At 37.8% G+C, this 24,702-nt stretch overlaps 1 protein-coding gene across 2 annotated transcripts in view; it reads left to right on the top strand.

Moving 5' to 3' along the window:
- Positions 1 to 24,702, top strand: part of RAPGEF2 (Rap guanine nucleotide exchange factor 2) — a 275,274-nt gene that overhangs the window by 181,743 nt on the left and 68,829 nt on the right. For both annotated transcript variants that reach the window (XM_070949029.1, XM_070949027.1), the window contains exons 9-16: positions 9,183 to 9,360; positions 13,526 to 13,662; positions 15,014 to 15,172; positions 15,780 to 15,932; positions 19,641 to 19,805; positions 21,631 to 21,738; positions 21,838 to 22,041; positions 22,414 to 22,522. In XM_070949029.1, coding sequence (XP_070805130.1) covers positions 9,183 to 9,360; positions 13,526 to 13,662; positions 15,014 to 15,172; positions 15,780 to 15,932; positions 19,641 to 19,805; positions 21,631 to 21,738; positions 21,838 to 22,041; positions 22,414 to 22,522 — 1,213 coding nt within the window. The remainder of the gene's footprint in view (positions 1 to 9,182; positions 9,361 to 13,525; positions 13,663 to 15,013; positions 15,173 to 15,779; positions 15,933 to 19,640; positions 19,806 to 21,630; positions 21,739 to 21,837; positions 22,042 to 22,413; positions 22,523 to 24,702) is intronic.

The raw sequence follows: 24,702 nt of genomic DNA, 5'->3' as shown, positions 1-24,702 counted from the left end.
CCCATCACCAGGCCCAGCAGGACTTACAGACTGTCAGCCACATCCTCAGTCTTCACGGATTTTCAATCAACCTGAAGAAAAGTCACTTTCAGCCCACCACGTGCATCACTCACTTGGTGGCGATGATCGACTCAGTAAAAGGCCAGGTCTTCTTGTCGCCCGACTGACAACAGGACATCAGGGCGCTGGTGGAGCACATTCTATCCCAGAGACAGGTGAAATTGCTTAGCTTGTCTTAATTGCTAAGAAAATTTATCTCATGTATTTCAATAGTGCTGTGGGCACACAGGCATGCACGCCTGCTTCAATGGTTCCTGCTACCAGCTCAGAGGGTAGGCCGCAGCACATCTCGGTCCAAGGTCACCCTTCCAACCAAGGTACGTGTTTTCCTCAGATGGTGGGCCTCGGGGTCCATTCAGAAGGGGTGTGTGTTTCAGGAGCCCAACTGGATTGTGGTGACATCAGATGCAAGCCTATTCGGCTGGGGAGCTCATCTGGGTGCTCAGGTGGTCCAAGAACAATGGTCACAGGAGGATGACAAAAACAGTATAAATTGGCTGGAGTTGAGGGTGGTACACCTGACCCTCCGCCATTTTCAGGACATTCTATTGCATCAACATGTCCTGGTCTTAACAGACAATGTGGCCACAAAAGCCCATATAAATCGTGAGGGAGGCACCGACTCCCGGTCTCTTATGAAGGAGACAGAGAGATTGATGAGCTGGACAGAGGCTCACACACTTTCATTGAAGGCGGAGCACATATCAGGGACTTCCAATGTCTGCACAGACTGGCTGAGCAGGACGCAGCTGGATCCATTGGAATGGAGGCTTCATCCAGATCTGTTCCAGGAACTAGTTCGATGGTTCGGCCAGCCATCAGTCGACCTTTTCACCCGGCCAGAAAACACTCAGTTCCTGAAGTTTGTCCGAGCTGGGGGGCAATGGACTGCAACGCTCTGAGATGTGCGTGGCCACCAGGTCTGCTTTATGCCTTCCCTCCATTACCCCTCATACCGAGGGTGATTCGGAAACTGTTGACAGAGAAAGCAGAACTCTTACTAGTCGCCCCTCATTGGCCATGACGTTCCTGATATGCTGACCTGATGAATCTCTCGGTGTCCTGTCCCTGGAGAATTCCTCAGGACAGAATCTCTCTCAGCCAGGGGGTCGTTCTTCATCCAGACCCCCAGTGGCTCCAATTAACCGTGTGGCACTTGAGAGGATCCTCCTGAGGAAAGACAAACTTTCAGGTAAGGTGATACACATCATCCAGGCCTCCAGGTGGCCTTCCACTACCAGGATATATATACATCATGGAGAACCTTTTGTCTTTGGTGTTCTCAACGGCATGTTGACCCAACATCGGCATCCATCTCTGACATTCTAGACTTCTTGCAGGCAGGACTGGACAAGGGGTTGGCCCCATCTACGCTACGATGACAGGTGGCAGCCTTGTCGACCGTGCTAGCCCAGGACGTTCACCACTCTCTTGCACAACATCCAAGAATTCGGGGGTTCCTTCAGGGGGCCACCAATCTCAGGCCTCATCGCTATCCTACGTGGGATCTGTCCTTAGTCCTGCAGGCTCTTACGGCTTCCCCATTTGAACCGCTGGCTTCCATTAGTCTACGTTTTTTGTCCTTTAAAATAACCTTTCTCCTAGCCATTACATCGGCAAGTAGAATTTCAGAACTGGCTGCCTTGTCTAACAGAAGTGATTTATGTATATTCCATGCCAACACAGTAGTACTGCGGATGGATCCCTCATTCCTACCAAAGGTGAATTCCAGCTTTCACCGGGCCCAAGAGATAGTGTTGCCTGATTTTTGTCCAGTGCCCAAGCATCCATTAGAAGTAGAGTGACACACATTAGACGTGAGGAGGGCTCTCTGTAGGTACATTGCATGGACTGCCTCATTTAGGAAAACAGAGACACTTTTGGTATCATTTCATCCTTCCTCCATGGGGAGGAAGGTTTCTTCCACGACTGTAGCTCGCTGGATTAAAGCATGTATCTCATTGGCCTACAGTAGCAAGGACAAACCTTTACTTGGTAGGGTGTTGTTCCACTCTACAAGGAGTGCGGCTACGTCTGCGGCCTGGGCCACTCAGGCATCAGTAGTTGACATTTGTAGAGCGGCTACGTGGACTTCGTTGACGCCGTTTGTGAGACATTATGAGTTGGACAGCTATGCCTCAGCTGAGGCGTCCTTTGGGCGTAGGGTGTTACAGAGTGTCCACTCAGCAAGGGGCCCAGCCAGCCTCCCTCCCTCTGAGTTTGAGCTTGGGTATATCCCACGCTTCAATTGCCTAAGCAGCGCAATGGAAAATGGAGGTTGGCTTATCTGAACGTCCCTTTTTGTTGCGATGCGTGGCAATTCAACCCGCCCTTCAGGCTGCCTGGTGTTCGGCCTGGGGAGCATTGTTTATGTTTGCTTCATAGGACATGTTGGAGGATGACGCCTTCGCGAAACAACTGAGGCTCAGCCGAACAAAGGAGGCGTGGTCACAAGGGATTTAAAGAAATACTACACTCAGTCCCTAGCAAGCAGACGAGAGAAAACCCACTCTTGAATTGCCACGCATCACAACGAGAAGGTTCAGGTAAGCCAACGTCCATTCTCTACAATTTTAATGCCGTGCTATATCAAAGAAAACTATTGTTATCCTTCTATTTGCAGCTATCCAGTTCTTTAAGCTACTTTTCATAGGATTTAATTTTTATTTTGTTGTCATTCTCATTAATCTTTTTGGGATGTGGGGATCAGATTAGTCAAATTTTGCTTAAATGTGATGTTAAAAACTAAAGAAAATTCTTAATATCCATCCTAATTTGTTAAATGAAGAGAACAAAAATTTACCTTGTTTACTATTTTTTTATTTACCCAATTTAAGTATTAGTGTCAGGTTTCGGTGCTATCTTAAATAAGTTTCATTTTCAAGCGCAATCTCTCTAATGAATCATTTTTATTTAAGAACATAAAAAGCCGACATTCCTGATTTCATTTTTGACGCCAAACTGGCCCCTCCTTCCAACCCCCTCCTCTTCCGCTCTCCAACCCCAATGTCCCATTGGCCATCATGCAGATCCATCTCTACCTCCCGGCACGTTCTTTTCACAGGAATGTAGCCCCCACCCTCGTCTCCCAGGAAACACTATCTGTACATACAAAACTAGGTAAAAGTTCATCTTGTTATGTCAGCGCTGGAAGAGAGCCTAATTTGGAACGCTGACATCCGGCCCCTCTCCCTTCACTTCTGCGACATCACCTATCCCATAGGGAAAACACAACAAGATTAGTCTCATCAGCCCCTCCCCAGCTGTGCACCCCCCCCCTCCCGGCTTTCCCGGGTGGTCTGCATGGAATTTTGCTATAAGGCGATCAGCTTGGATGTTTGCGCTCTTCACCCAAGAAGCCTCTGACAATGGGTAACCCTTCCATTTAATTAAGTACTGGAGGCGCCCCCTGTGCCATCTTGAATCAAGAATCCGCTGCACCTCGTAGTGCGTTTGGCCCCCAACAACCAGGGGCCCAGGGGGTTCACGTGGAGTTGGCCTTAAAGTAGACCCCACTACAGGTTTTAGAAGGCTACTGTGAAAAACGGGGTGAATTTTCCCCAAAAGCCGTGGCAACTGCAATTGCACTGTAACGGGGTTGATTATTTTTATTATAGGAAATGGTCCTATAAATTTTGGGCCCAATTTCCTGCTCGGGAGTCTAAGTCTCAAGTACTTGGTGGAGAGGTAAACTTTCTCTCCCAGCTGAAATGGTCTTTGGGGAGTTCGGTGCTTGTCTGCTTGGTCCTTATAAGATTGAGCCGCCTTTGCCAGCACCCTCTTAACATTTTCCCAAGTTTGTCTCAACATTGCCATCCAGTCGGTCAAACTGACTGAGGAAGGGGGCTCCCTCGGGTATTCTGGCATGGGAACAAAATCCATGCCACTCACTATTTTAAACGGGGTTAGCCCCGTGCTGCTGTGGACAGCATTATTATATGCAACCTCCGCAAAAGATAGGAGGTCTGCCCAATTGGACTGCTGGTAGTCGACGTAGCATCTTAAATACTGTTCTATCATAGCGTTCAGTCTTTCTGCCCCCCCATTGGTGCTCGGGTGAAATGCTGAGCTGAGCCCTTGGGATGAACCTATGGATCGTAGAAACTCCCTCCAGAACTTTGCTGTGAACTGGACCCCTCTGTCGGAAATGATTCTCCTGGGGACTCCATGTAGGCGGTAAATGTGTTTCAGGAACAGTTTGGATAACTGACGGGCTGAAGGCAGTCCACTACAAGGTATGAAGTGTGCCTGTTTGGAGAATAAGTCTATTACAGTCCAGATCACTGTATTTCCACTGCTCCTCGGTAGGTCTACTATAAAGTCCATTGCAATCTCCTCCCATGGTCTTGTTGGCTCAGCTACTGGTTGCAACAATCCAGGCGGGCACCCTGGCCTTGTCTTCATCGTGGCACAAATGGTGCAGCTTTTTACATAACTGTCTACGTCCTTTCTCATGTGTGGCCACCAGAACTGCCTTCGTACTAGGTGCAGAGTCTTTAGGAACCCGAAGTGTCCTGCTGGTTTAACGTCGTGGCTCCTCTTGAGAATCAGGATGTGTAAACTCTGTGGGACATAGAGTTTTGTCCCCCTCCATACTAGTTCATCTCTTTTTGTCAAGAGATGTTGATTGTCCCGATACCAGGGGTCGGTCAGCGTTTCATTTTTTAATTTTGCAGTTAAGTCACTTGCAAGTTGGCCTTGCTGGTCACGTCGTTGCCGTCTGGTGATCACTTGGGCCACAGCTTGGGTGGAGGGGATGATGGCATTCACTACCTGCTCCCGCTCACTGTTGTATTGGGGCATCTGGGAGAGGGCATCAGCCAGGAAATTTCTCCCTCCTGGGATGTGCTTAAGCTCGAAATTGAAACGATTGAAGTATTGTGCCCACCGCACTTGCCTGGGCGACAGTTTTCGTGGGGTTTTTAGAGCCTCTAGGTTTTTATGATCAGTCCAGACTTCAAATGGTTTCTGGCCTCCCTCTAGAAGGTGCCGCCAGGTCAACAAGGCCCACCTTACTGCAAACGCTTCCTTCTCCCACGCCGCCCATCGCCTCTCCGTATCGGTGAGTTTGCGGGAGGTGTAGGCGCAGGGTTGTAGATCACCTTGGTTGTTCTTTTGGAGTAACACGGCTCCTACTGCCACATCACTTGCATCTGCTTGGATGACAAAAGGCTGTTCCAGATCCGGGTGTTTTAAGACAGGTTCTTTCGCGAACAGTCCTTTTAGCATCTCAAATGCCTGTTGGCAGGTCAGGTCCCACTGTAGGGGTTGTCCCGGGCGAGGTTTCATCGCTGGGCTTCCTGTCCTTAGGAGGTCCGTCAAAGGTTTGGCAATCTTCGCGAACGAGGGGATGAATTGTCTGTAGAAGTTCGCAAAGCCTAGAAAACTTTGCAGTTGTCTGCGGGTGCGAGGGGGCTGCCATTGTAGAACTGATTGGACCTTGGCTGGGTCCATCTCTATCCCCTGAGTTTGGCTGTCTGTCAGGTTTCGGTGCTATCTTAAATAAGTTTCATTTTCAAGCGCAATCTCTCTAATGAATCATTTTTATTTAAGAACATAAAAAGCCGACATTCCTGATTTCATTTTTGACGCCAAACTGGCCCCTCCTTCCAACCCCCTCCTCTTCCGCTCTCCAACCCCAATGTCCCATTGGCCATCATGCAGATCCATCTCTACCTCCCAGCACGTTCTTTTCACAGGAATGTAGCCCCCACCCTCGTCTCCCAGGAAACACTATCTGTACATACAAAACTAGGTAAAAGTTCATCTTGTTATGTCAGCGCTGGAAGAGAGCCTAATTTGGAACGCTGACAATTAGATTAATTATAAACCAGAACTTTATATTACTAACTTACATTCAGCTGACAATTTAGTCAAACATCTATATCTTTACAGCTGCTGATAGCTTATCAGTTTTCCCATACCCTATATTCATGGTGATGATGATGAAGTTTTAAACTGAAGTTTTAAATGTAGGGTTTGAGCATGCAGAACTATTTTTGTCATCTTCAGTATTACCTATCCCTTCCACTTGTATGGTTTCAGATTTGATAAACACCCTCTATCTTTTCATCAAAATCTCCCTCAAGATTGAACCATTGCCAGTAATGACTCCTTGTGGATTTAGTTGTTTAATTAGCTGTGAATCCATCTAACGGTAATGGCCTCCAACTCTTTTTTTTTCCCTATTTAATCAGCAAGCGTATATTAGGAAATCTCAGAATCAATGTGCTTTGCATTCCAAATATTCACTGCACTAGCTACTGTAAACTTGATGAACTCCTGCTTGCTCTTATTATTATATTTAGTATATACTCAAACCAGCTAGAACTTTTCCTGACATTAATATCACTTTGATTAGACTGCAGATTTCTGGATGTGTTTCTTTGGGAACATAGACCTACCTCTATTATTATCCAAAACCAGACCCTATAAAAGAGGAGGTGGAGTTGCACTGTATGTAAAGGACCACTATATTGCTACAGAAATACACAAAACCTAAGATGAAAGCCTCCTAGAATGCATATGGGTCAATATAAAAGAAAAAAAGAATAACATTACCATAGGTGTATACTACAGGCCACCCAACCCAAAAGAAAAAATAGATGGCCTTTTTGCTAACCAAACTAACAAATATATGTAGGAAACACACTACAATAGTACTGGGGGACTTCAATTACCCTGACATCAATTGGAAGACTAATTCTGCACAGTGAGAAATCAAATAGATTCCTGATCAACCTAGATGACAACTTTGTTGTCCAAAGGGTAGAGGAGGGAACTGGACGGACAACCATACTGGACTTAACCAGAAATCCAAGGAGAAACCAGCATGACTGCACAAAGATCTCTCTGACAGATTTAAAGAAAAAAAAAGGACAGGTACAAAAAATGGAAAGAGAAACACATAACTAAGGCAGAATATTAGCAGATAGCCAGAATCTGCAAAGATGAAGTCAGGAAAGCAAAAACTCAGAATGAATAAAGACTTGCAACAAAAGTCAAAGATAATAAAAAAAGTTTCTTCCAACATACGTATAAATGACAAGAAAAAAAAAATCAAGGAGACAGTCGGTCCACTAAAGAGAGAAAACAGCAAGGAAGTAATAGACAGCAGAGAAAAAGCAGAGCTGCTTAACTCATTCTTTGAATCAGTCTTCATGCAAAAAGAAACGATAGACCAATCTGCCAAAAATATAACTGTAAGAGACAGACTAGAAATAAAAGTTAAAATAAGCAAAAAAAAAAAAAAAATGGTAAGAGAACACCTGTCTGATCTTGATGAATACAAATTACCAGGACCTGGCAGAAAAATTCTTGAGCACCAGGAACTACCAGAGGATTGGAAATGAGCTGATGTAGTTCCCATCTTCAAAAAAGGGAAGGGAAAAAAAAACAGACCCAGGAAACTACAAATCAATCAGCCTAACATCAATACCCAGGAAGATGCTGGAAAAGATAATTTTAAAAAAAAAAAAAAACAGATTTGCCAACATCTAGAAACAAGTAAAGTAATAACTAGAAGTCAGCATGGGTTTGTTAAAAACAGATCATGCCAAACCAATCTTATTTCATTCTTCAACGTAATGACTAAATTAGTAGACCAGCGGAATACTGTAGACATAATACACTTAGACTTCAGCAAGGCATTTGATAAAGTAGACCACAACCTACTTCTTGGTAAACTAGAAAAATGTGGGATAGATAGCATCACCACCAGATGGATTTGTGACTGACTGACAAACCATACTCAACGAGTAGTCCTTAATGGGTCTAAGTCTACATGGAGAGAAGTAAGCAGTGGGGTTCTACAAGGTTCAGGCCCAGTACTCTTCAATATCTTCATAAACAACTTAGATGAGGGAATAGAAGGGGAATTTACCAAATTTGCAGATGATACTAAGCTGGCAGAAATAACCAACACCCTAGATGGTAGGCTCAAGATCCAGATGGATCTTGACAGACTTGAACACTGGACCCTATCTAACAAAATGAAATTCAATGTAGAGAAAAGTAAAGTCTTACACTTAGGCAAGAAAAACCAAAAGTACACATATAGACTGGGTGATACCAGGCTTAATAGCAGTAACTGGGAGAGGGATCTTGGAGTCTTAGTGGACAACCAATTAACTTTGAGCCAACAGTGTACAGTGGCAGCCAAAAACGGGCCTGGTGGCTCAGCAGACTGATAGCATTGTGATTAACACCAGCTGTCTGCAATTACTGTAAGTTTGAATCTCACCAGGCTCAAGGTTGATTCAGCCTTCCATCCTTTCTAAGATAGGTAAATTGAGGACCCAGTTTGTGGGGGCAATAAGCTGACTTTGTATAAATATACAAAAGTATTGAAGGCTATTGCTTAACGCATTGTAAGCCGCCCTGAGTCTCTGGAGAAAGGCAGCATATAAATCAAATTAAAAAAAAAAAAGCCAGTGCAATCCTAAATTGAATTCTATTGTTATATTTTTAATTAATAAAATTGCAAAAAATAAACTCCCATTTTTCTTATTTCTCCGTATTTAGTAATTTGTGCTGTTTAAAAAAATAGGAAGGTGGCCTGAGAACATATAAATGGAAAAATCAGAGTCAGTTGGACATTGGTTATGGGTTGAAAAAATGGTTGAGGAATCCCAGAAAAGGAGCATTGGGCAGAATGAATGGAAAGAGCAGCTGTCAGGCCATAAAGCCGAGAAAGAGTAATTAATGTCTGTAATGGTACGATGTGATTCTTGTTGAGATAGGAGGGGATTTGGGGATGCATGTGCTACCACTGATCTTGAATACTCATATATCCCATTGTACTTCAACAATAACAACAAAACCTTTCAGGGCTGTACATATCTTTAATAAAATTATCAACATAAATATATCTCAAAAGATAAACGTGATTTATTGAAATATAATCTTTTCAAATATCACCGTTGCTTCTAAATTTTCACTGAAGTAAGTTTGGTCCTTAATATTTACAACATGTTGGGATTTTTACTTTAGGACTTATTTTTGGCAAACATATATCTGAATAAAAAGTAATACATCCATTATCAAATCCATTAATGTAATGTTTTGATAGCATCATAGAAAACCTTCAATCCTTTTTTCTAAATTTTATATTATCATTTTAGGCCACAGAAAGCGAAGCTGGTGACATGGACCTGAGTGGATTACCAGAAACAGCAGTAGATTCGGAAGATGATGATGATGAAGAAGATATTGAGAGGGCTTCTGATCCTTTGATGAGCAGAGATATTGTTAGAGACTGTCTAGAAAAAGATCCAATAGACAGGACAGATGATGATATTGGTAAGCTACCATTGACACCAAAAAGAAGGAAAGGAGGATTAAAAAACTTAAGAACTTTTGATGAGATATTTTCTGTTTCAGAATTTAACTGAAGGAAATTATTTCCACGAATCAAAATAGAATTAACAAAACAAAATTCTAAATGTCTGAGATAAACATGCTGTGTATATGCATGCAGTGATAAAACCTGTTAGCTTTCCGACCCCATTCTCTCCATTTCTATCACATTTAGTCTTTACTGAAAGTATTTAAGGATTCATATTTTTTGCTTCAAAACTTTTCAATGGTAGGAGTAGAGCTTGAAATACATTAGAACTTTAAGCATTTAACTTTAGTATCTCTGTGTGTGCCTACACACGCACATGCACACACATGCATATATATATAAAATCAAAAACCACAATAAAACTAATGCAAACTAATATAAAGTAAGAAAAAGAAAAGACGAAATCAGTGAGAAAGCTTAATGTGCAAGAAACATAAAAGTAAAAAAATAGAAAAGAAAGAAAAAAGATACATAGAAGTGGCTTCCAATCTTCTTCACAGCAGTTATAAGTACATCAGTGTAAATTTCAATCTTTTCAACCATATATTTTTCCATTGTTACATCTGTATATTTGCCCCACTTGTATATTGTCCCACCCAAATTTTAACCATACTTTATCATACATTATTTCACCTGTTCTTCTCTTCAAATTTCAATAAAAATTGTACATTTTAGCAATTACATGTTTATCATTTGTACATAATTCTGTTTCACACTCAGTCTTACAACATTCAAAACCATAAATCCTTTTATCTACTTTTAATATTTCTACTCTGTTTTCTCAAAAACAAGACCCTGTCTTATATTTTTTGAATCCTGGAATAAGCCCTTGGCCTTATTGCCATGTGCTCAAAATTGGGCTTATTATCAGGGGATGTCTTATTTTGGGGAAAACAGGGTAATAACTGCAAGTAAAAAAAATCTGACAACTATGTCAACCTGCCACCAATTCTTTTGATTTTATTTTACTTTCCTATTGACAAAATTCTAATATTTCTTTGAGAACTTAGCCATTTGTATTTGCTTGTTAACTTGCCTATAAAATGCTTCTTATTCTGAAAGCCATAAGGGTGTTTTCAGGCACACCTGGATTTGTATCTATTCCATATTCTCAGTATGGCACCTCTAACAAAATGATTTTTAAAATGCACATTAACTTTGCCTTTGTTGTACCACAAACATCTATGCCACTTAAATCTCAGATTGTGACCGTATAACTGCAAGTCCTTATATTTCTAAGCAGCACTCACTTTCTGTTTCAAACCAAACAGCAAGCTACAAAATAGACCCAAGCCTCCTCTTTCCTTTGCAATTTGTAACATCTTATATTTAACTCATTTTGTTTGACCAAATTTTAATATATTCTTCTGTCACTTTTTAAATGGTACATCAATTGTCAAGACAGGTTTTGTCTAAAACAAAATCATTAGTCTAAGCAAGACATTCATTTTTAATCACAGAAATTTCCCTCAGCAATGACAGTTGTAGTTTCTCTCATCTAAAAATGTTTTTAGCTTCATTTCATGTCTTAACATAGTTATTTTGAAATAACATAGTTTATATTTGCCATAGTGATAACCAGATCTGCTATATTCTTTTCAATCTTAAAACTTATTTTATTTGCCAGTTCTGCTTGATCTGTATTTTTAATATCTACTTCTATTTGGTAATCTTGAAACTTGCTAATGCACCAAATTCTTTTAATTTCCTCATTAATGTTTCAATTCCCTTTAACGGATCTTCCCAAATCAACATCAAGTCAATCTTTAACTTACAAGTTTATTTTGTAATCTTTGCTCCCACAATCCTGTCATCTTGCCTTATGCCTTTGTCCAGTATTTCAAGAACCAAATAAACAAGACATGAGATGATGGGCTGTCTTGTTTCTTTTGTATTTCACATGTTTTGTTAGACCTCCATTAATAACTATTTGTGCTTTCTGGGGTATAAATCAATCTTATCTATTTTTAAAGTACTCTCCAAAATTCATATTTCAAAATCTTGCATAGGAAAGCCCAGCTCAAGCTATCAAAGGTTTTTTTTCTGAATCTTAAGAAAATCAGTGCAGTTTATTTTTCATTATGATGATTCAAATATTCCAAAATATTTTAAGGTTGTGCTTTAACTAGTTTTTCTATAAACACCCACATTAATCCTTATGAACAAATTCTTGCAAAATTATTTTCAGTTTGCCAGCTAAAGTTCTTGTGAATAACTTGTAGTCATTATTCAATAAGATACTGGCCTAGGATTTCTTGTTAAAGTCAACATTTGTCCCTCTTTAGGTGTTAGTGGTATTTTGGCTTCTTTCCAAATTTCTGCATCTTTCTTCCATATAAGATAGAGTTTGTCATATTTTATAAAGGTTGTAAAAGTTCATCCTCAAAACAATTATAATAAGAACCTGATAATTCATCTAGTCCAGGCACTGCTCCTGGTTTAATATTTTTTATAGCTTCAGAATCTTCCCTTATTATTATAGGTCCATTCATAATCTCTCTGCTCCTCTGTAATCCTTCATAAATTTTCTTTGAATTTTATCTATTTTTTTCTCAGAGAGATGTCATTTCCTTTATACAAATTGGAATAATATTGATGAAATACTTTTTGTGTGGCTGTATCCATTAATACAATTTCTGTCTCTTGTAGTTTCAATTCATTTTATCTTCCTTTTCTTTTTTTGGTTATTTATATGCCAACCACTCCCTTGGTTTGTTTACAAACTCATTTTTTTTTTTTTGCTTTATATATTTTATTTTATTTCTTACATTGTTAAGATACAGTTTTCTTTAAGCTGGGGAATCAGGCAACATTGTTGAAGGTATTGAGGAAGCTGATAAGGAATCTGATAGCCCTAAATTAATAACACAATTGGTCATGAATTGCCTAGGTATTTTTGTTATTAAAATAAAACATATTTTAATAACATGAGAAATATCTAGGGGAAGATATTTGTCCATGTCTGTTCTATGAACCAGAATTATCAGAAGATTGTTATCAGCCTCTGATGCTTGCTTACTATTGGCTGCCATAGTAACGGGGGGGGGGTATAGGTATTTGGGTGGGGAAGTGAGCTGGTGGAGATGTCTCATGATGTGACCAAAAAGGGAGTGATGCTCTCATCTTCTACTGCACAGCTGAATGAACTTGTTTATAGCCAGTTAAGGTCAACCGTCCCGGTATACCAGATGGATGGGGCCACCTGAAGATGCACCCCACATGACACCATGGGGGCTGAGGATTGGACATTCAGCCAGGGTTCAGCCAGGGAGGGATTTGGGAATACTTTCAATATGTAATTTTCGCGCCTTTAGCCTCAGATCTTGCTTTTCTTTCGTTGCAATCAGTTCATACTCAATAAAAGTACCTTTCTCTACAAACATGGAGTTGGGGTTTTTCTTCCTTGAGTTTTGAACGGAGGCATGCCTGACAATTGTAATGATAAAGATAAAGGTAAAGGTTCCACTCACACATATGTGCTAGCCGTTCCTGACCTCTATTACCTATTTTTTTATATTATTATATTATTATTTATAATAAAATTTATTTATTATACTATATTATTACCTATCATGGTAATGATAGGTAATAATATAAAAACATAAGCGTAGTCAAATAACATTTATGAGTCTTCGAAAACATTAAATGCTTTTGGGGTGTGTGTGGAAACATATTTGCTTGCTTGCTATAAACCACTTTCAGCATTCTAAGTAAAAAGCAAGATCATAATCTTACATATGGCAGAATATACATTTTTACAGCAAGTATAATATTCTATTAAGATAAAACTGATCTGAATGCCATTTAACTAATAATATCTGTCAGTAAGTGGGCCCTGTCAACCTAATATATGCCCAATATGTTAGAAAGGTGTATACACCTAGAAACATGCCAGGTATTTGAGTCATGAAATTGTTTTTTTCTGAACATGATTCATTTATTTTTTTTAAAAAAGTTGTGAAATGGCTTATTTTTATTTTTTAATATTAGTTTAAACAGTTTGTGGCAATTGTAAACTATGACATGGAATATATAATACAATAGATGGAATACTTTTAATTCTCTTTAGTAAGATTATGTTGCATATACATATATAACTGCTATATATTTTTTTTCTAGAACAACTTTTGGAATTCATGCATCAGTTACCAGCTTTTGCTAACATGACGATGTCAGTGAGAAGAGAACTCTGTGCTGTGATGGTATTTGCAGTTGTAGAAAGAGCAGGAACCATTGTTCTAAATGATGGAGAAGAAGTAAGTAATATTTGTAGCTTCTTCTCAAAGTAACTTTACATTTATTTCATTTTATTTCATATAATAAAGACATTATTAATTAAAATCATAGATAAATTGCTGAATATAAAATACATACATTGAGTTACAATAGTGACATTAAAATGATCAATACACAGTTTTTGTATGTATTATGAAACTGAATTTCTTTATTCAAATATAAATACATCTCTGAGTAGGTACCACAGGTAATTTGAAAGGTATGTGTTTAAAATACTGGGATTCTCTATCCAGTTCTTTCTTTGTGTAGATTATAGCAGAAGTAAATCGAACTGTAGGTAAGCAATGTGGTTGTAAAGCATGATAGCAATTCCTACAGTTCTGGATCCCATTGTTAACTGAATACCATCATAATTAGATGACAACTTTCTGCTGGCTTCCCACAGCCAAAGTCAGCAGGGAAGCCATCTGAAAGCTGCAAGTCCCAGGCTGGCAGGCAGGCTAAAGGAAGGAGCAAGGGGGTTTATGGGGGTGAGTCAGGTAGGGGGTATAACAGTGCAGGGGATGGTGTGGGGATGATGCACGAGCGATGTGGAATAGGTTGAAGTGGATGCAAGAGTATGTGCAAGTGATATAACATGAGTCAGGGACAGTGCATAAAATTTGAGGGGATGCATGAGATGCTTGGGTCAGGTTATGAAGAGGAGACACAGGTCAGGGAAAATGCAGCACAGGTCAGGGAAAGTGCATGAGGATGCAAGGGAGTACATGAAAGGCGAGACATGGGTCGGGCAGGTGCTACAGGGGTGTAAGTGGCTACTATGTTGCAAGTGCAGAAGGGACTAAGGTAGGGTACAGGGTGTGGGGGAGACTGAGCCCAGTGACTTGGAACATTCCTTGCCCATTGTTTTCTGGGGACGCTAACAGAGAAAGTTGCAAATGGCAATCATGTCATCATGGAGTGCTGCAGTCATTTGTAAATGTGTATCAATTGCCAAGCATCCAGGTTCAGATCACAGGGTGCTGGGATAGCCAGAACTCTGAGGACTGGTTATAATTATAATTCATTGCTGCTGTAACTTCAAATATATGAATGTCCACATATTGAGGACTAACTGTTACTTTATTTATCCAGGAAATAGCTCAGAAATGAGACCAGAATATCAAGTTGGATATCTTTATTTTTTGTCAACTGAACATGTAAATTGTTAGATATTTAATTGGACTTAAAGCACACCCATCTTCACGTAAAAATTTGCATCCTATCTGATTCAGTGTATGGTCACATTTTTGTTTCTTCCCTATTTGCAAGCATTTATTAGAAGAAAACTGAAATGTAGTTTTATCTTGAAATAATGTGCTTTGTTTTTAGCTTGATTCCTGGTCTGTTATTTTGAATGGTTCTGTAGAAGTAACATATCCAGATGGAAGAACAGAAATATTATGCATGGGAAACAGTTTTGGTGTTTCTCCTACTATGGACAAAGAATATATGAAAGGAATCATGAGAACCAAAGTGGATGACTGCCAGGTAGAATTTGATATCTGAGTAAACCATTAGAAGAGTTTACAAATTTATTATTTATATATTGCATTGAAATTTGTTTATTTAAGAAAAGGGGGGGGGAATGGTGATATGAGATTTTTGTGATGTTATTTATTCAAATTGAATTAATTGATGATGCACTTTCATAAATAAGAAGCCTAGTACAGTTTTCCTAGTTTATACAAATACTTGAGGTAGCAGTAATTATTGTTGCACATTCATCTTCTAAAAAAGATGACCTAATTTGCTATTCTGAAATCAAACAGAAATTCTAGAAATATATTGGATTTGACTACAGAGTATTAAAAATGACATACAGTAAATACATAGAAAAATATTAACTCTACTAAGATTATAAGTGTAGTTATTGTGGAATAAGCACATTGAAGTTATAAATCTTAATTTTGAATAGAGATCCAAAGGTTTGTGATGAATGCTATTTATCTTTATTTTTCTATTATGCCTAAATTCTTACTTCATAATTTATATTAGGGAATTAAGTATAGCACTGTGGCTTTAAAGTTTTAAATATTTTTGATATTTGGATAAAATTCAAAATAATTAATGCGCTGTTGCAAACCTCTGTTCCCAGTTTGTATGTATAGCCCAACAAGATTACTGTCGCATACTGAACCAAGTAGAAAAGAACATGCAAAAGGTAGAAGAGGAAGGAGAGATTGTTATGGTAAAAGAACATAGGGAACTGGATCGTACTGGAACAAGAAAAGGTCACATTGTTATTAAGGTATTTTTTTTTTACATCACCGTGTATGTAATGGAATAAAATGAATACTGTTTAGGGAGTATTTGTATATTAATGTTAAATCCTGCCTTATTTTCAATGGTTTAAGCATTTGTAATTTTTAAGAGAAAACTGAATTCTTAGATATATGCAAATTACATGCACTTTCCCTTTTCTGGTTAAGTACTGTTATGCAGAATCCAAAAAGGAAGTAAGAAATAGTAGATGTCAATCTCCAAAAAGCAAGAAAGATGCCTTGTGACTCTACCACACAGATTTCTTTATTGTTCCTTACCCATAAACAGAATGTTGCTAAACTAAAGCATGCCAACTCCCCCATAAAGCATACACTCTGAGAACTATTAGGGAGGAGCCGTCTTCACATTCTTTCTCTCACACAAATTCTCTGAACTGAATTGTCTCTTGACTGAATTCATTCCCTCTTTGTTGGGAATCTGGACTACATTTTATCACGTCAAACTATTTTTTTTTTTTAATTAAACAAAATTTAAGGAGTGAGATAAAGAAATGTAGCTAAAATTGTTTATTCCAGCACCATTCAGTATTACTATTTATATAGCTTTCTTTCCCAGCCTTACTTGCTTCCACTGCATTCCTACACTATCCACCACCAATTCCTACATACCTTTTATTTTTTTAAACATCTCCAGTCTCCTTCAAGAATCTCCTCAATGCCATCCAACTATTGTATTCTGATCTTCCCTCCTCTACTTAGCCTATTTCCTTTTTCTGCCATATATTTTCTGCAGTTTAACCACATACATTCTCTTGTGAATAGTAGTTACTCACTTCAGTCCATACTTATTTGGCATCTATTCATTCTTGAAATTATATTTTTACTACAATACTACACTTCCAAAGTACTTATTTCCACTGTATTCACCTTACTTTAATGTTTCTTCTGACTCTCAGTACTCTGTAAAAGAAGTTGGCAAAAGTAAGATTGTATATGCAGCCAGTCTCATATTTTTCAGAAAGCATTCATTCCTCATAACAGACCATATACTATCCCTCAGTTTCTAATAACATTTGCAGATCCTAAGATATATAGATTTCACCATCTTTTATAAATACTCTACAAAACTACAAAATGTATCTGTCTAATCTGGTTTTTTTCACATTTCACCTTCAACCAACTCATCACTTTAACATAACCATGAGGAGTTCTTATATATTTCTTTATAAAAGGGGTACTTGCCTTATCCCTGGTCACAATTGAACCACCCTCTTTTATTCTCATGCATATTTTAGTTCCATTAAATGCCACTCTTAGTGCATAACCTATAATCCCACATTCATCCAAAAATTTCATAATTCAATATTGCTTTAACATATGCTTTCAGTAAAAGTACAATAAATATCCTTCTTATATTACTGTCCAATATGGCTGCATAACAGCAATAGCACTTAGCATTTAGATTTATATACCGCTTTACAGTGCTCTACAGCCCTCTCTAAGTGGTTTTTTACAGAGTCAGCATATTGCCCCCAACAATCTGGGTCCTCATTTTACCCACCTGGGAAGGATGGAAGGCTGAGTCAACCTTGAGCCTGGTGAGATTCGAACTGCCAAATTGCAGGCAGCCGGCAGTCAGCAGAAATAGCCTGCAGTACTGCACTCTAACCACTGTGCCACCACAGCTCTTAATACTTTCCACATTTTAACCATTTTTTATTTGTATATCAACTCTATTAGAATTCTAACATTTTTCCATACATACTTAACAAATGAATCCTCCAATAGTTTTTGCATTCACTCTTTCTATTTTTCATTTTGCAAAGAGAAACAATAATGATTCTTCTAGTTATCAAGTGCAGATTCACTCTTCACACACACACACACACACACGCACGCACACACACACACACACACACACACACACACACACAGAGTAAACAAGCTGCGCAGCTACTCCATAGCCAAATCACATCCATATTTTAATGTATCTCTAGTTCCACTGTCTAAATTTGCATCTTATTTATTTTCAGTGTTTTACAGTATTTATGATTTCCTTTTCATCTTGTTCTCTTGGAATCTAATATTTTTCTTTTCGGCGTATCATTATCATTTTTTACCAAAATAATCTTTATATTTAATATAATATTTAATTATACTATTTAATTATGTTTATATAATTAAATATATTTAACCAAAAATATTTAATCTCTTTTATATTTAATGTATTCTGCAGGAGGTTCCTTGCTTAGTCCTCTCCATTCACTTCTAGAACAATTTTCTAGTTCTATCAAGATTGTTCTGCATTTTCAATGTCTTTTTTAGTGTCCACTGTTCTTTTCTCTCATTGATTGCATGTTTTTTAACTGTTTCTCTCTACATCTTATCTTTCTGTTATACTCAGTTTTTATGCAATCATTCTTTTATATGCATTTGAAGTGAAATGTTTCATTCAATCATACACCATTTTTTATACTTCATTCTGTTAAAAAGACATTAGATTCTTCTTTCTATAAATGCACAAGTTATCTGTTTTTATTTCATTTCATTTCATTCTTGATCTTCTTTATCATTAACAATTCTTATGTTCCATTGTGCAATCATCCATATGCCACAGTCAACACCGTTCCAATATTTAATTCAGAATGAATTAAGTGTAAAAGAGATTAAATAATTTTGGTTAAATATATTTAATTATATATTTAAATATATAAACATAATTAAATATTATAATTAAATATTGTATTAAGAGTCATAGTGACACAGTGGTTAGAATGCAGGACAGCAGGCTACTTCTGCTGACTGCTGGCTGCCAGCAGTTCAGCAGTTCATTTCTCACTGGCTCAAAGTTGACTCAGTCTTCCATCGTTCTGAGGTCGGTAAAATGAGGATCCAGGTTGTTGGAAGCAATATGCTGACTCTGTAAACTGCTTAGGGAGGGCTGTAAAGGACTGTGAAGCAGTATATAAGTCTTAAGTGCTATTGCTGTTGCTATTAACTTCTATAGTTCATCTTGGTTTCGGTTTGAAGCTTTTATGTAATGCTTTAATAATTTATAGAAGATGTAGACTAGAGGACCAGCATTATTTGTATTCATACTATATGCATAATATATGCAACTTTCTTTGATACATGTAAAGATAGTAGTGGACAGTTTCAGCAAAGTTCAGTTTTACCGCAAGAATCTTCATGATATTTTAGCCAAACTAGAATCTGTATTCTCAAAAACACCTTGCAAATTATTATGCAGCTGCCACAAAAAGTGGCAGCTGCATAACACACACACACACACACACACACACACACACACACACACACACACACGAAAACTCTTGTGGTAAAACTGAACTTTGCTAAAACTGCCCGCTACTAACTTTGCATGTAGCAGAGAAAGTTGCTTATAGCCTGAATGCAAATACTATTTCCCCGAAAATAAGACCCTGTCTTATATTATTTTGAACCCTGAAATAAGTGCTTGGCCTTATTACCATGGACTCAAAAGCCCGATTGGGCTTATTATCAGGGGATGTCTTATTTTGGGGGAAACAGGGTAGTGCTAGTCTAATTGTGTGTGTGTGTATGTGCATATGTATCTATGTGTGTGTGTGTCATGTCATTGTCTGATTTTAAATATAGTCTAATAAAGATTCCATTCTGTTTTAAATTTGGTGAAACAAATAAGATGCAGTGAAAAACACATTCATTTGGTGATGTTTGAATATTTACTTTTACAGGGAACACCGGAGAGATTAACAATGCATTTAGTTGAAGAACATTCGGTAGTGGATCCAACTTACATAGAAGATTTCCTATTGACATATAGAACCTTCCTTTCAAGCCCAATGGAAGTGGGGAAAAAGTTATTGGAGTGGTTTAATGATCCTAGCCTCAGGGATAAGGTTGCATAAATAATTTGCTTCTATGTCCTTATTTTAATTGTAATGTATTTGGATAGTTTATATGGGGCTGGAGGATGGGAAATCACAATTTTTTCAGGTCACTGGAAAAAATAGCACCTAACATGTTTATTCATTATATCTAACACAATGTAATTTCCACATAGTAAAAATCTATTAAATTTTTCCATTACAAAGAAAAAGTATAAACTGTTTTCCTAGTTTTTTTTAGTAGAATTTTCATGTTTCAACTTTTTTGGTTGGCTTTTTATTTTTAAATTTTGATGTTTTGTTTGCTTTATCACCATCATTTACATGCACAGTTTCCTGAATATCGAATGTTAAATCTTGTATACTCTGTCCATCTCTTGTTATAATTTAAGAAAATATTGTATATACCACATGTAGTTTTAAGCAACATGCTCTGTTAGAAGATTTTAATTAATATTGGTAAATTGCAAAAAAGATTGGAATTTAATAGGTATTAAATAGTTTGAAAGCAAATTAAAACATTAAACTCACCTTTTCTGAAAGTAAAGCCTGTGGGAAGCCGTCAGTGTTCTAAAAGGTATATTCTTCAGTTTGTGAACAATAAAGAAGAACCTCTCCAAATAGCTAATTCTAGACATTTTATTTAGAAAATTAAGAATAGAACATTTTGTTGGAGCTGATAGGTTACTTATTTATTAGATTCATATTGCTGCTCAATTTGCAAGAATAAAACTGGGCGATTTACAATTTGAAAAAAATCTGGAAACAAGGAATTAAAAATAAAACAAGAAGATAATATGAAATAATGTAATATAATAACTTTCAGAACTTGCAAAACAGGATAACTAAATACCGTATTTTTCAGAGTATAAGATGCACCCTTTTCCCCCCTAAAAGGGGGTGAAAATTTAGGTATGCTTATACACCAAATGTAGTCCCGCCCACCCACTGGCCCCCACTCTTTGGCCTCTGACTCCCAGCAGTTTACCTCCTTGTAGCAAGCAGCAAGAAACAGCTCGTTTAGCTTCAGCACAGCCTAATTAGCACAAGTTGATTGGATTGGCCTCCCGACTCTCAGCTGTTTTGCTCTCAGTTGATTTGCGCTGGCCTCTGCTGCTTGCTGCAAGGAGGTAAATTGCTGGGAGCAGATTTTTTTTTCTTGTGCTAATCAAGCTATGCTGAAAACGAAAATGAAAGTAAAGTAGGCTATTTGCTGTTTGCTGCAACGAGGCAAAATTGCTGGGAAGCAGAGGCAGATTTCTTTTTCTTGTTTTCCTCACCAAAAAAGGTAGTGCGTTTTATAGTCCAGAGCTTCTTATACTCCGAAAAATACGGTAACACAAATAACAATAAGCTAAGGCCAATCAGCATGTATCTCATTTAAGGGATTTTCATTTCATATAGGCTCTTCCAATATTTTGATCCAATTATTGAGAGGAGAGCTGGGATTTAGCCCTTTGCAGGAGGATATAAGGGTCAAGACAGTCTGAACCTCAGTTATAAAGTAGGATAATCAGAAATTTAAAAGGACCTGTTAATAATAAACCTTTCTCTTAGAATGTTTACTGTAGCTAAAATAATGATTTCAAAACTATTGAAAGAATTAGGCTGTGTATTCTCATTTGCAAAGAAATTGTGGTGAAATTAATCATTCAGAAAATATACATTTTTTTTTAATTTTTAAAAAAATAAATCCAGATTGTTTTTTCTTATATTGGTGTACTCTTATAAAAATGATGAATTTCACATCATTCTATCAAGTTAAATGTCATTAATATTAATTCACTGAATGTAATATTTTTATATGAAATGTAACACAATTTTATATTTCCTTCAGGTTACACGGGTAGTGTTATTGTGGGTGAACAATCACTTCAATGATTTTGAGGGAGACCCTGCAATGACTCGTTTTCTGGAGGAATTTGAGAACAATTTGGAAAGAGAGGTATAAATAGACCTCTAGACAAGGAAAGAAAAAAGTTTTGGTGCTCTATTGAGAATAATATTGAAATTAATGGTTCTAAATTAATATTCTTGCTTGCAGAAAATGGGCGGACATCTGAGGCTGTTAAATATTGCATGTGCTGCTAAAGCTAAACGAAGGATGATAACTTTAACAAAGCCATCTCGGGAAGCTCCTTTGCCTTTCTTATTACTAGGAGGATCTGAAAAGGGATTTGGAATCTTTGTTGACAGTGTAGATTTGGGTAGCAAAGCTACTGAAGCAGGGTTGAAACGTGGAGATCAGGTATGCAAATTAATGTTTGAAATGTCAGTAGGCACTTCCAGAAAAAGACAATGTTTAACTGTTCCATTTTTATATGAAAACTAAAGAGAATAAAATGGAGTAGGAAAGCACAGGAGATTTGCAGAAAGGTTATCATTTCTGGACACTGGAAAGTTTTGTGAATGAGACAGTCAATTACAGAGAGAAGCGTATTCTAAAAATATCAGCTGAATTCATTGAAAACAAATAGTGCTGTTTTTATAATATATTTTAAACTATTCTAAAAACATCAGCTGAATTTATTGAAAACAAATAGTGCTGTTTTGATAATATATTTTAAACTTCTGATTTTTCTAATTTGCCAATATGAGATTCTCTTGTTTTTCTATCTAGATATTGGAGGTGAATGGCCAGAATTTTGAAAATATTCAGCTAGCAAAAGCCATGGAAATTCTTCAAAATAATACCCATTTATCTATCACTGTGAAAACCAACTTATTCGGTAAGTATTAATGACAAAGTTGTTATTTTTATTCAAGTAAAGTATGTTAAAAATGTGATGCAATATTTATTTAATTAATGGGCCTGTATACCATCAACTACATATGATTCTAACTCACTAATAACATAATGACTTAAAACACCACTGGTTCCAATAAAATAATCATGACGATTAAAGAATAAAATAAACTAATCCATAATGAATAAATTAATATGTAAATAAATGCTATTAAAAACTGCATAAACCTGCAAGCATTAACAATATTTGTTTCTATATAAAACCAAGCAGTTTTTAGAATTGATCAAATTAATAAACAACCTGGCTGAGTTGGTACACTTTGCAACACAAGTATTGTTAACAGCAGAACAAAATCCCCATTCTTATCAATAGCAAGAACAGTTAAACTTATATACCATCCCATAGTGTTTTACAAGACCCTCTGGGCAATTTACAATGTCATATTGCCCCCAACAATTTAGGTCCTCATTTCACTGACCTCAGAAGGATGGAAGGCTGAGTCAACCTTGAGCCCATCAGAAAAATTAGGGGCTTGAGCGGTGCTCAAATAAATAAATAAATAAAAATATATTATATTTATATAAATATAAATTATTTATCACCATTGCGTATCACATTAAATTCAGCAAAAAGGCAATGATATATATTTGTTTATTTACATTTCATGTTTCAAGGCATGGGAGATATACAGTATAATCAACATACGAAACAGCATATAAAATTAACAATAAATATTGAGATTAATTTAGAGTTAAAAATTTTAAAAAAATTAAAAGATTAAAACATAAAATTTCAAAGAAATAAAAATAATTCAAAGGTGGTCATTTAACACTGGTTAATAAGGCAAAGAGAGGACTCTCATGGCATCAGCCAGCCCCATGATTGCATGGACCTTTTTGGCTCCCATGCAAGGTCGCAGAGCCAGGTTTTGACCTCTTTATGGCAAGCTAGGAGAGTGAGGCTTGCCTTACTTTTATTTATTTATTTATAATTTAATTTATATACCGCCCTTCTCCCAAAGGACTTGGAACGGTGTACAGCCAATTAAAAACACAAGATACAAACAACAGTTTTAAAATAGTTAAAAGTATTAAACAATTTCAGCCCGAATTTAAAACCCAAAATTTAAAACACCCAATTTAAAATCATTTACATAGATAGCCCTGCCTGGCGGAACAGCAGGGTCTTAAGGGCACAGCGAAACACACGGAGGTCGGAGATCTTGCGTATTTCCAGGGGCAGTTTGTTCCACAGGGCAGGAGCTCCCACAGAGAAGTCCCTTCCCCTGGGTGTCACCAGCTGACATAACTTGGCCGATGGCACCCTGAGGAGTCCCTCTCTGTGGGAGCAAATTGGCCGGTGGGAGCCTACTGGTGGCAGAAGTCGGTCTTGAAGGTACCCAGGTCCTAAGCCATAGAGCGTTTTAAAGGTGGTAACCAACACCTTGAATCGCACCCGGAAGACCACTGGGAGCCAGTGCAGCTCGCGCAGGAGAGGTGTCACGTGGGCGCAACTCGTTGCGCCCATAACCACCCGCACGGCAACATTCTGGACCAGTTTTGAGGAAAGGATATTGCATAATGCAGGGACAGCAGCAGAGAAGATTGCCTTCCTAGACCTCCATATACTTTTGAAGGGTAGCCCCATGTAGAGCACATTGCAATAGTCCAATCGGAAGATGACTAGGGCATGAGTGACCAAATAGAGAGCCTCTCTGTCCAGGAAAGGGCATAATTGGCGCACAATGCAGAGTTGCACAAAGGATCTCTTAGCCACCACTTCCACCTGTTCTTTAGCAGGAGCCATGAATCTAAGAGGACTCTGAAGTTACGCAGCAGTATTATATGTGTCATCCTAGAGTTTCCTAAAAGTGTGCACATCATTGCATTCTGCACTAGCTGTAGCTTCCAAATTCTTTTCAAGGATAGCTCCAAGTAGAGCACATTATAGAACCTGAGTGGCGTAGGAGGCTAATGCCTCCTACTAAGGCAGCATTTAACATCCAGCTGCCTGCAATTACTGCGAGTTCAATTCTCACCAGGCTCAAGGTCAACTCAGCCTTCCATCCTTTCTAAGGTGGGTAAAATGAGGACCCGGTTTGTGGGGGCAATAAGCTGACTTTGTATAAAATATACAAAAGTATGAAGGCTACTGCTTAACGC

The sequence above is a fragment of the Pituophis catenifer genome, unplaced genomic scaffold (genome assembly GCF_029215685.1).
Source record: "Pituophis catenifer annectens isolate HBS135680 unplaced genomic scaffold, rPitCat1.0.hap2 SCAF_8, whole genome shotgun sequence".
Lineage (NCBI taxonomy): Eukaryota > Metazoa > Chordata > Lepidosauria > Squamata > Colubridae > Pituophis > Pituophis catenifer.
The sequence above is the reverse complement of the archived record's forward strand: the minus strand, read 5'-3'. Positions and strand labels throughout refer to the sequence as shown.